General features: G+C 45.6%; 1 protein-coding gene across 13 annotated transcripts in view; it reads right to left on the reverse strand.

Annotated features, from left to right (window-relative positions):
- Window positions 1-13,081, reverse strand: part of APPL2 (adaptor protein, phosphotyrosine interacting with PH domain and leucine zipper 2) — a 54,676-nt gene that overhangs the window by 7,145 nt on the left and 34,450 nt on the right. For all 13 annotated transcript variants that reach the window (XM_008522850.2, XM_070600779.1, XM_070600782.1 and 10 more), the window contains 8 exons: window positions 11,341-11,499; window positions 9,688-9,876; window positions 8,199-8,241; window positions 8,060-8,116; window positions 7,874-7,962; window positions 2,949-3,107; window positions 2,730-2,782; window positions 939-1,113 (listed from right to left, as the gene is read on the reverse strand). In XM_008522850.2, coding sequence (XP_008521072.1) covers window positions 939-1,113; window positions 2,730-2,782; window positions 2,949-3,107; window positions 7,874-7,962; window positions 8,060-8,116; window positions 8,199-8,241; window positions 9,688-9,876; window positions 11,341-11,499 — 924 coding nt within the window. The remainder of the gene's footprint in view (window positions 1-938; window positions 1,114-2,729; window positions 2,783-2,948; window positions 3,108-7,873; window positions 7,963-8,059; window positions 8,117-8,198; window positions 8,242-9,687; window positions 9,877-11,340; window positions 11,500-13,081) is intronic.

A 13,081-nucleotide genomic window follows, 5' to 3' on the forward strand; every position in this document is an offset into this window, starting at 1 on the left:
CAGGTAAAATTAATTTAATATCTTTGTTTAGGGGCCAGCCCAGTGGCACAGCAGTTAAGTGTGCACGTTACGCTTCAGCGGCCCGGGGTTTGCCAGTTCGGATCCTGGGTGCAGACATGGCACCGCTTGGCAAGCCATGCTGTGGTAGGCATCCTACATACAAAGTAGAGGAAGATGAGCATGGATGTTAGCTCAGGGCCAGTCTTCCTCAGCAAAAAAAACCAGGAGGATTGGCAGCAGATGTTAACTCAGGGCTAATCTTCCTCAAAAAAAAAGGTCTTTGTTTAATCTAATAGATCTAAAATATTACCAGCTAGGCATGTTATTAAATATAAAAATGAGATATTTTGCATTCTTTTTGGGGGGTAGTATGAGATCTTAGACATTTGGTATGTATTTTCCATGTAAAACATCTCAATTCAGACTAGTTATGTTTCAAGTGCTAGCAACTCTTACTAAAGCCTGTGCTAACCATGGCTTGACAGCCGTTCGCCATCATTCATAGACATCTCATTACCTGAAACCCCAAATCATGGAGTTGACATTACTTGGTTTCTTTATTTTGACGCCAGCAAATATTAATCAGATTTTCCCTGTGGCGGTCTAGTTATCTCAGGCAGGTTCCTGTTCTGTTTTCACAACTCTCAGAAATGAAAAACAAAAAACCTTCCATTTTTAAGTTCTGAGATACAGAGAGCAACTCTAGAGTGGTGGCATCTTTATGAATAGCATTCAGTCACTACTAAATTTCTAAAATTCTTGTCTTTAAGGGAGCATCTTCTATCCAATACTTCTTATAAAATCAAAACGTAGAAAGAAGTAGGGCAGAAACAAGAGCAGCATTTTCATTTACTCCAATCAAATATTCTTGCATGAACATTCTTAAAAGGGGAATCACAGGAAGCTGTAAGAAAGTGTGGAAATGAAAGTGAGCGCACCTCAGAGTTTGGCTGGTGACCATCAGGTGGGTTTCCGTCATGCGGAAGATGTTGTGAATGGCCCGAGCAGCCAGCACTTGTCTCATCGCTTCATAAATCACTTCCGCAGTGCTGTCGGTGTTAACTGCCATGGAGCCCAGAAACCGGACTATAAACATCTGCTGCAAGAGAGAATCTGCAGAGGGCATTCTATGCTCAGGGTCACAGTCACCTCCTGCCTGCTGCTGACCTGCACACCGGCAACAGGTGCTGGTCTGCGAACAGGCTGAAGACCTCAGGTTGGCTTTGCTCTCTATGGAGCGCCTTCTACCAAAATTTCTCAAAACTCCGCTTTCACAAACCCCAAAGTGCCAAAGCTCGGAATCTGTTTGGAACTACTTCATTAGACTAGCAAAGCCCCTCTTTTTCTTCCTTTATAAAGTGAAACGGGGGCAGATGAACATCCTTCTGGCACTAAAACTCTAGGTGACTTCATGTAGCTGGCAGTATATGCATCTTATATTTTCTCTGAAAATAAGTCTTTTCCACCAGACAAAAGAAAATTCATTACTTTGGCCCACTGATAAAGTCCTCTTCCAGAGGAAAATTTATTTGAAGAAAGTCAGACCTGATGTTGGATCTCGTTCAATTCATACATGTCATTTATTACTGAAGGGAAGTGATGGTATTCCATAAACTGATGGAGATCTCAAACTAAAATAAGTTGCTTATTTGATTCTAATCAATTTCCAGTATTGGTTTCTTGGTAATGGCAGATAACCTGCTAAAAATGAATAACAGCAACCATAATTGGAAGATCATGAAGGTTTAAAGCTCTTTTTTCCTATAAGAACAATAATTCACTTATCCACCATTTTAAACTAAGAAGCCTACTTTTTCCTCTCTTGCCCTCGTTAGTATCCTTGTCCCTAAGAATAAGGGTTAAAAAATTTCTGAGGAAAATATAACTGATCGAATGTTATAAATGGTTACTCCCATGTGAAGACAGATTTCCCAGTTTGAAAGTTTATGGTATAGACTGTTTACAAACAGTGTGGACAGTATGAAAAATCAGCTAGATACAAGTGGAGAGTCAGATTTGAGACACAGCCTATTAACATATTTTTTTTTGCCTAAAGCTATAAGGAGTGCCAATTCTTAAGTCCCACTTTTAAACTTAAATAAGTGCCATTTCTTTCTAATGATACTCTTAGGCTCTAGTCATGAAACTATTAAAATGAGGTCCTGGCAGCACGTCTAGCTGCTAAGTTGCCTCGGCTGGAAACTCAAGCTCTGCTCTAGGGAGCAGGAGGCCTACTGGGTGTGTGCTTATGCACCTTAAGAATAGAAACCAAACATTAAAAAGCTGAGTATGAACAAATTAAATACCATTTATTCAAGTCGTCCTCAAATTCAAGAATGAGTTATTTGTGTTTTTGGTTTTGTAGAATGAGATAGCATATTTATGACTTACCCGAACTGTATTTTAATGTGATGATTTTATCCTCTTTGAATCTGTTTTGTAGTAGTTTGACACCAGATTTAGATGTGGCACCCATTTCTACACAGGAGCTACAAAAGGGTATGGACGTGGCTAATGATACAACACTTGTAGAAATCTGTCAGTTTATCCAAGAGTTGCCCTAACTGCACATGTCCTAATGGTTTTAACAGAGAACAACAAATCTGTGGGTCATGATTTCACTTCAAATTTCAAGTCACAAATCTCTAAAACATGACTTCACATCTTATTCGAAGGCCCTGGTCATTTTGTGTGGAGGAAAGAATAAGCACACCCAGCGAGCCGCTTACCTTCTGCTTCTGGAAACGTGTCATCCTCAGTTTCACCAAAAGGGTTGACCCGCCTAGGGCAAGAAGCAGAGTCAAACCATCCTGAAAGTTTCAGCTCAAAGGACACTTAAAACTTGAACTCTAAGTCAGGATGGCAGCAGTCTTTGGAGGCGGGTGGGGACAAAAAAGACGTCAAATTTCATTTCATTTCTCCCAGTGGTAAGCTCCCCTAGCCCATACCTGCCCCCTCTGTTCTGGTCCAGGAATTCTGTAGCCGGAAGCACAATATCAAATTGAATAGGTGTTCCAGGTGCAATTAGTTGTTCAGGTTCAGGTACATTAACTGTTGTTTTGGGAACAATCTTGTCATTTTCCATCTCTGAATTTTTCAGGTTTTGGCTGGAGTACAAAATAGGAGGGGAAAAAAAAAATCAAATCCCTCTTAACCTATGCCTTAAAATCAAATGACCACATGTTGAATGCTGATGTGACTTTTACAAACAGACAAGGGAGAAGATTTCAATCCTTCAACCCATTCTACAAATAAATCTTCGAAAAATGTCATTCACATCGTTGGTTATAAAATCCTTCAGATCTCCCCACTTCCTACAGTCGCTCTGCGGCACAGCATTCTGCATCGTGTTCGACTACTTACTCCATTATCTACTGGTTTGCTGTTTGTATCTTGCATTTATGAGGGCAGGGGCTAGATCGTATTTATTACTTGGGATGTAGCAGGCATTTGAAAACGTTAGCTGAACGAATACGCCACCCTGGCCTAGCGTTGTCGCCACCTGCTCTGGTTTCTCCTGAGCCCCTCCCTCCCCACTCCCCCAGTGCGCCCTCCACTCGAGCGACACCAAACACATGGCACACCGTTCCTCGTGCCTCCACGTCAGTCCCGCTGCTTACCCAGTCTCCCGTGTTCGAACGCCACCTCCAGTTCCTCTTCGCCCCTAAGCCTTTCAAGCCAGTCTGACCCTCTCCCTCCTCCGACTCCAGTGGTTCCTCTCAGTAAGTCACAGGGCCAGTCTGTACCCTGTGTGTCTCCTGAACTCAGCCCCGTGCCCACACACATTGCTACTGAGATGGTGGCACATGAAAGTAGAGCACCATCTGTATCGTGATTCATCACGTGCCACCGTGTTTCTCTCTTCGAGGGTCAGAATGACGTACTTTAACTTCGCACATTTTTATCATCTTTTCTCCCCAGCTAGAATGTAAACTCCTTTGAGGGGCAAAGAATGTCACAGTATTTTGATTTCTTGCATTGTGTGGACTATTAAAAGGCTCTCAGTATCCTTCTGTTCATCTGATATTTTGTGTATCAGTATTTTCATATCCTCAGATAGGCCAATAACTAAAGAGATTACATGAAACTTCTTTATAGTGCCATTTGACAAATGAGCATACTAAATGGAAAGTGGACAGAAACATAGGCTGGGAGACAGTCACTGCAAGGAGAGACCGTTCAGTCTAACCTCCATCATTAACAGAGAAGGAAACAGGTCTCTAGAGAAACTAATTCTGAAGGCACGCAGTTAACTGGTGTGTGAGTAGATTAAGAACTGAGGTCTCCTCACTGCCAGTATAGTACCTTCCCGTGATGCCACACTGCCTCAGTAATCCAAAATGGCAGACTCACATCTGTATTTGATCCAACTTTAAGGGAGGAGTATGATTTAGTAAGTGGTAAGCACTGGAGGAAGGGATGAGTAGAAGCTTAGAGGGGAGGAAGCAAGTCCAAATTTTGACTCCCCAGAGGGTCTAAGGGGAGATAACAAAGATAGGATGGGGCCAGGTTGTAGAGGGCCATGGCACCATCAGGTGGGGTCTGAACTTGACTCTATGGTATAGGGAGCCACCGAAGATTCTTAACAGAGGAGTGACATGATGTAAAGCATCACCTGTGATCTCTGTGTCACCAACTCTAATGGACACTTTGTGATCATCATCCTACTTGATCTCTCAAAGCATCCAACATAAGTGACCTCTCCTTAAGACTCTTCTTGGTTTCTGCTGATGCCACCACTTTTCTTGATGTTTCTCAGTATACTTTTCAGGCTCCTTCTCCTCTACTCCAAACGCTGGCGTTCTTTAGGATCCTGTCCTAGGCCCCACTCTTCTCCCTCTACGCCCTCTCCCTAGATGACCTCTTCCACTGCCACTGTCGTGGGAGTTCTCGATTCATATATGCAGCCCCGACACTTTCTTTGTACTCCAGACTTGTGTCAGTTGACTACTTAACATGCTGGAATGTTTTACAGGCCTCTCAAACTCATCATGTCCAAAAGTGAACTCTTGATACCCACTGCCAACTCTTCTATCTCTTTAAATACCACCACCATCTGCCCACATGCTCAACTCAGACTGTGGTCATCCTTTGATTTGTGTTTTTCCTCCCACTCCACATCTCAGATATCACAAGTCCTACAGATTCTGCCTCCAAAATAAGTCCCAAATCCATCGACTCTGTCTCCTCTGCCATGGTCCTAGTTTAAGACGCCATCCTCTTCGCCTGGATGCTGCCACAGGCTCCTCCCTGGATACGTACATGCGCAGCTCTGTGCTCTGTCCTCCCCAGTAGCCAGAGCCGACCCTGGAAAATCAAGTGGATCATCTCTCTCTCTGACACACACGCCTACTTGCCTCTCAGAACCCTTCCACAGCTCCCCAGGCTCCTGACCATGACTTCCTTCATGATCTGTCCCTGTCACCCTCCCTCCCCAACCTCATCCTGCTCCAGCTCTCCCTTTACCCACCATTGTCTAGTTATCCTGGTCTTTCAGCATCTCAAATACGCTCTTTTCTGCCTTAGAGCTCCCATAATTGCTACCAGGAATGCACTGCCTCTGGCTGTTTGCAAGAGTGGCTACTTCTCAACTTTTACTTCTCAATTTAAATATTATCTCCACAGACAGGCCCTACATAGGTCTCTCTTTACTCTCCACAACACCCCCCTTGTCTTGAACATAATAGCACTTTCCTCAATTTCAACTAAATATTTGTTTACATTTTGCCTGTCTTCCCCCACAAGTCTGTAAGTTTCATGACCTAGCCCATGCCTGGGCACCTAGCGGATATCGACAAACATGTGCTGAATAGCAGGATAAATGAATGAATATTAGATAGGTAATGCCTGAAGAATGCGGGAAGGCCACACATATTTGCTTAGAAGTGAATGGCAATTTGTTCCCAAGAACACAGTTTCTTTGCTGCTTTCCCCCACTGTCATCAAAACATTTTTTTATTCTTAATGAGTTGACTCTAAGAAAGAGAGTACCCCTCCCCCCCAGAGATCTGGGACCATCTGGCAGCCACATCTGTCACTCTTCCAATATCTGGGTTGATTCAGTTGGCTGGCCAGAGCCATTTTTTTTTTCAGGGATTCTTCTGTGTCCCTTCTGTGGGATCCTTTCTGTCTAAGAATGCGACTTACTCATTCTAGAACAAGGAGAAAAATCCGTTACTGAATAATTAGATCTGAGCTGCGAATTATTTTTTAGAAAACCAATCACACCTCCTAATTACTAACACTAAACTATACATTGGCACCCTAGAAAGGCAGCATATTAAAGCTGGAAGGGGCCTTAGAGGTTGTCTAGTTTCTCATCTTCTTATGTCACAAAGTTAGGAGACAGAGGCCCAGAAAGTTGACTGACTCAACTCAAGGACATCTAGCTGTGTTCAAGGCAGAGCTATTATCCGAATGTCTCTTAACTCTGAGTCTAGTTTTCTCCACGGGGCCCATCTAGCATTCTTGTGGCTTTACAAAGAGGAGACAGACACATTTACCCATGACAAAGCTCAGAAATTAGCGCCGCTGGCTGATCTTTATTCCCATTTCCATTCATATAGTGCTTTCCTTAGAGCCGTGCTTCAGAAGCACGCGCTGTGTGAACTGTGAAACCCTTACATCACAGCACTGAAGTTTTCTCAGACGTGTTGCGTCTTTCCCATTTTTATTACCCTTGCTCAGGTTCTCAGGTTCTATTTCACAGCTACTATTACAACAACCTCCTGTCGGGTCTCTTTGCCTTTCCCTCATCCCTGCACGCCCCATCCAGTCTATCCTATATAGTGCTGCAGAACCACCTTTCCGCTCTGGTTCTGATTATGCCACCCCTTGGCCTAAAGCCCTCAGTCCTCCTCCATGCCTGTAACTCCTAAGCAGAGCACCTAGTTCTTTCACAATCAGACTCAAACCTAGCTTCTGGCCTTAGCTTCTGCTGCTGCTTCTGTGAACCCACGGCAGGTGTGTGAACACTGGCTCCACACTGCACAGCACTGAGACCCTCAGAAGTCATTTAACCACCTTGAGCTCTCCAATGGCTTTCTTCTGGACTCAGTAGATAGTATCTGTAAAACAATTCACGGGGTTCTTTCTACACTGAAAAAGAGACACCAAATATAGTCATAATTTTAATTTACCCTTTGATGCCATGCTTTCATTAGCATGAAAAGTAATACAACCCTCTATTATTTAACCAAATGGAAACTCCCATTAAGACAAAAGGTAGGATTCCTGGAATAAATCCTAAAGCAGTATTCAAAACAAAAGAAAAGCCACATGGATGAAAATGTTTACAATAAATGATAACAGCAAACAAAGGAAGGGAGACAACCTAAATATTCACTAGCTAAAAATAATAAATGATGGAATAGTGTGTATAGTCATTAAAAGGAATAATCATAAAAAAACTAAAAATATAAAAAATATATATGTGAAAATGCAAAATAAGCACAGTATGTGTGCAGATAAGGCCTGGGCAGTAACACAGACATATAAAGGGTGATTTGGTTCCTTATTTTAAAAATTTTTGTTTTGATTCCCTAATTTTGTTGATGCTGACAGAAAATGTGAGGAAAACCCCTGACTAGCAAGCCCCTTGATGCAAGTCCTGTTTGCTCAGACTGCATAGCACGGCCCAGTGGGAAGGATGTGGATGCTGAAATGGACAGCTTTGAATCCTGGCTCTGCCCCTCATCTGTGGTGTGAACATGGGCAAAATATTCACCCTTTCACAGCCGTAGTTACGGCGTCTGTAGAACAGAGCTGAACAGTACCCCTGGGTGGTTTGTGAGGATGAAATAACAGCTGGTGTCAAACTCCTAATACATAGTTTGGCTCCAGAAAAACTAGTTCTCCAGTGTCCTTTAGTTACCTGGGGCGCGAGCTTTCTTGCTTTTTTCCATAACTTGTAATGGGAGTCACTGCTTGGAGAGCTGTCTGATTCAACTTGATGGCGACTGCCTAGAAATCCACAGGCGACATGCTCAGTCCCAGGAGGCGCCTGCTTACCTTTCAGACTGAGCACGGGGCTGAGGCAGGGAAGGCAGCTGTGCATTACCTCTGGGTTGTCGGTCAGGTAGATCTGTCTGGAGATGTTGTTTATCGCACATATCCACTGCAGAGGACATTAAAAAACCTGCTGAATCCCCAAGTCACCCACTCTACTAGGAAAGAAGTGCAACAAACAAAACCTTTACCTCTTCATTTTCCTTCCTGCTTTCTGCCTGGAGGATTATTCCCCTGAAATAAAGTGCATCTAAGTAAGTGCTTCTCAATCTCAGCGACTAAGGATTACTCTACACAAACTGAACTTGGCTGGTGTCCCGAAGGGAAAGGGTCAGGAAGGTGGCATGATGGGAAGGAAAGAAATGGGGGTTCTGGCTCTGCCGCTCATTTACTGTATGATCATGGACAAACACTTCCTTTCCCTGGGGCTCAGCTTTCTCAGCTATCAAATGAGCAGGCTGGACTCAGATCTAGGAGCCCAAGTAGGTGATTCTACAGTGTGGACCATCTTGTTGGCCCTCTTAGATGATCCAAGGCAGCCAGGGCGCCGGCCCAGCCGCTCTCTCAACCACAGCCAAAGAAGGAATTAGCAGCCCTTACACTCCTCCCCGAGAACTCAAAACTCTGCCCATGGAGGGCAGGGAATGGGGTTGGAGACAAATACTACTGCCCGACCTTTGCAAAGGCTTAGCTCTGAAGGGGCTCCACAGCTGCTAGTTCCTTTGCTCCTCGTGTCTGCAGCAGGGGGAACATGGGTCTGACCTGTCTTATATCTGAGGAAACCGAGGCCCAGAGGAGTGACGTAACTGCCTGGGAGCATGACTAGAATCCAGGCATCTTCATTCCCACCTCTTCTCCCATCGCCTGGGAGGAAGGATGACGTCTAAAACTGCTCTGCCAATCTGCCAACACAATACCAACACTGCCGCCACCTCGCCTGAATGTGCTATTGTTCAAATCAAATCTCGACTCAGAACCCCAATGTAGAGAGCAAATGCAAGTAACAGCTCACTGCAGGACTCTCCCCCAGGCAGGTGAACCCTGGAGCACCTCATGGGGCTCTGAACTCCTTGGAGCACAGTTTGAAACCACTGCTCTAAGTGACGGGGGATCCCACTGGGATGGCATCTACTGTGAAAGACCCAAGGCTGCTACTTCAAAAGCATGAGCTCCTCTGGGCCCCTGAGGGTCACGGGATATGTGGGGACAGCATGCTAACCAATGACACTGCTAGCTGAATGCATGGTTCACATCTCCTGCCTCAGCTGGAACGACGGGCTCCTCAGGCAGCTTCCTTACCTACTCCCCCCTCACCCCTGCTCCATCATACTACAAACACAAATGCTTGTTTAGCAACAGGCAAGGAGGAGCCACAGCGTTCTCTCTGAGAATCTGTGTGGACAAACAGCTCCTTCTACTGCCATCTTACACACATAGGTCACCTCGTCTCCGAAGCCCCAGACAAATCCTCCCTGGGACTCCTGAAATAAGGCAGGTTGGATCCCATACAGGTCATGTGTGATTGCTTAAAGAGAACATAAAAACATCCTCCCGAAGGTCAACAGTACTGGATGGAGCCTCTCCCATGGAGGGCTGGCAGGGAGGAATGAGCTACGAGGCCCTTGGCAGGGTGGAGGCACTACACTTGTTCTCCTCCCCAATAAAACCCGGGTGGCATACGATTTCCCATTAGGCGTGGTGATCTGGAAGCAGTAGCGTCGGTCTTCACAATCCACTGCCATCACTGAGCAGTTGTCCAGGTCCTGGATCAAACCTCCGGCCACAGCTCCCCTGGGCTGACACATGAGGTTCCCGCCTTGCGTGAAGAAGTAAAGTCTCTCCCAAGTGGTGGTGACCAGTCCTGTTTTACTGTAAGAAGTGTGTTTTTAAAAAGCCCATTAGTACTAGAAAGCGGCACCTCAACATCTTGCTGCCTCTTTATGGGTATTGGTGGCATTTTCGAAATAATTCCCTTATATTAAAGCAAAACTGCTTTGAAAACAATTCAAGTACAAAGAGTAGCAGAAGAGGTCCAATTTAGCTTAAATGATCTCGGAGATTCTGGGATCTGCTCACACGGGAGACACCAGTCCCACAGCCAACTCCCACGTGTGGGCAGGATGTGCCTACCTCCAGTGAACCAGACTCTGGCTTCTACCTGATATCTGGAAACAGAATTAGTCCATCATCATTACGAATGGAAAACATGGAAGATCATTTCTCTAAGACATGGAGCTGAACTGCTCTAAATCTTATCAGAGGCCCTAGGATCACCGTGGCCACAGCACAGAATCCTGGGGGCGTTTACGAGATTCAGTTTTGCTCAGCTGGATGTTATTCTTGTTTTGTGAGCTGCTTACAAGAGGAAAATCCAGTAACTGGCAAATAACACCAGAACCTGGTGGAGTTTTGTCTCTGTACAGAACGAAAGGAGACATTTGGCTTGTGATCTCAACAAGCTTACAGCCCTTTGAAGAGCTCTACCCTGGGAAGAAAGCAGCTGGCAATTCCTCTTACAGATCCTCTATTTGGGGGATACCAAATACATCTACTTCAGTCAGTATTTACTGAGTACCAACTATGTGCAAGGCACTAGATTTCCCACCTCACTAATTACAATAATTTCCAAAAATAGTAATAGCTACCATTTGAGTGCTTACTACCTGCTAGGAATTACCTCATTCAATCCTTGCAACAGCTTTATGAAGCAGGTGCAATTACCAGCTCTAGTTTATGGCCATGCAATCGAGGCCCAGCCAGGGGATCTGACTGACACTGAAGCCGAGTCTTCACCAGCCCTGAAAGCAGCCTCCCTCTGCTCTTAGATGCAACTGAACCTGATCATCCCTTTAATTCAAAATGGACGTTTAAAGACCTGAATGTTAAATATGTGATTCAGTCTATATGAATCCAGATGACTCTGAAAGCTTCCCGGCCCTCAGACCCTGGCCTTGATGGCTCCCACCTGTCAGGGGCCTGGGGCAAGGGGAGGGGCAAGATGATAACTCTCAATGGTCCAGGAGGATGACAGTTAAGAGCAGTCTGCCTGCAAATGGCCACGGTGACCTGGGACATGGGTGGCCTGCCCCTTGGAGCCCATGCACTAGGTTCTTACTCACGTGATTGTTTCAAGCCCATCTCTCAGTGCTTGGGGACCTGGGCCCAGAGGCTTCCTGTGTCCCAGGCAGAAGGGGTGCTGGGGTGCTGTGGTGGGCGTTCTTCCCGCAGCTCAGCCACCCCTACCCTTTAATGGGGCGCTTCGCTTAGCAGATGCTCTCTAGCCACTCCTGGGGAAAACAAATTTGAGAAAGAGGGCGGCAATGGCATTCTTACTTTCTAAGATTAAGGTAACCAGCCTTCTGGATGAGGTTCCTGTTGATCTGTGGTGTAGACACATCAAAGTCTGGAGTGTAAACAGATTCATCAACAGAAAGTAATTCTTGCTGGGACACACGCATCTTTTCCGCTTCAGCTTCCTGTTCCACCTGAATGCTTAAGACAGAAGGTGACAGGTCAGTCACTCATCACTGGCTGACCCAGCACTGCTGAGCAGCAGATGGCAGCACCGTCTCCCACCGCTTCCTGCCTTAGGAACGGAGCTGCAGCCTGCACTGGAGCCACGACTCTCCACCTTATCTAACTTCCGCCCTGAAAGCTGGGATCATGGGGGCTCAAGTGTGCACTACCAGAAGTGTTTATGTGACTGTTCTTTTAAATAAGAAATACCACTAGACAACGCCTGAACCCAGCCAAACAATTTCTCTGCTGACAAAGTGGTAAACGTGCTCAGAAGTCTTGAAGCAAATTTTAAGAGAAAAACAATGAGGAGCCCATCCTCAGGGGATGCATGTGCAGGTGGCCTGTGAGGAGGCTGGAAAGGAAGGAAGGAGGGAACAGTAGTCATTCCTGCCGCGACCCCGCCCCTTGGTGGAGACGGCCACCGGAGGGAGGAAAGTGACCAGGAGGTGGTACCAAGATGTAACACAAAGCCTAGGACAATGCTTTTCCTTTGACGACAGCCACACAATGGCCCCAAGACTGCAGGGGCTGGCTAGCCAAGGGCTGCCCACGCATGTACGGGGGTAAGTGGGCCAAGATCTGGGCTTTTGTGTGTGCACGCGCTGAGGTGTGGAAAACCCGGAAGCTTCAGCTTGAAATAAGCAGCTGCCCTTTCTCCCTACAAATTGAGGCCTCAATAGCCACCCCCTGCCAGTGGTGACAGTCTCGGTTATAAAGTCCTGAACACACAGCCCATCCATGTGAAAGAGCAAACTTTAGAGGCATTGCTCCACTTCTGCACTGTGTTAAAGGAGAGAAGGCTGAATGACAAATTTAAAATCAGAGGAAACCCTGGGGGCCAGCTAGTCCACAGTTTCACAGAGTGAGCTCCTCAGGATTTTCTCTCAAAAGGCTTCTTTAATTACATAAGTTTGAGCTTGTACATTCCATATTCTCCTCTTGGAGAGTCACAATGCACACTGCTGGTATCTTGTTTAATGCAGCTCCATGCAAGCAGTCAATCTAAGTTAATTTGGCTTTTCTGACATTGGAATGGAATGACTGGGCACTTCACCACTGGCGGCCTTTGGAGAGGCAAGCTGGAGCACAAACCTCACGAGCTTAACCTGCTTGTCACTGCCAAGACTGAGAGAACGGAAAGAGAGAAAAACGTTAAGCAGGACAGGAGGTGGAAGGAGGGAGCCCAAAGTATACCAAACCACTGAAGCTTTCGTGGGGGAGAAACCTCCGAGGACCTGATGAAAGGTAAGGACTGTCTCCCCTAGAAAAAGACTTAGATGCATCTCGCTCACAACTTCAGGGAGCTTTCAGTCACTGCCTCTTCCTCCCCTCCCCAACCGTACAGACTCAGCTTCAAAAACTCCGAGCTAGTCCAAGGCTCCCGAGAACTCAAGGAACAGGGTAGAAAAGTGACTGCTTTCAAATGGTTCTCTTTGAAGATTAAAAAAAAAAAAAGCATGTTTCATGTAATTAAAAAAAGGAATATATATGTATATAAAAAAAGAATATATATATGTGTGTGTATATATATCCCCCCATATACATATATGGGAGC

The sequence above is a fragment of the Equus przewalskii genome, chromosome 29 (assembly GCF_037783145.1).
Source record: "Equus przewalskii isolate Varuska chromosome 29, EquPr2, whole genome shotgun sequence".
NCBI classification, from domain to species: domain Eukaryota; kingdom Metazoa; phylum Chordata; class Mammalia; order Perissodactyla; family Equidae; genus Equus; species Equus przewalskii.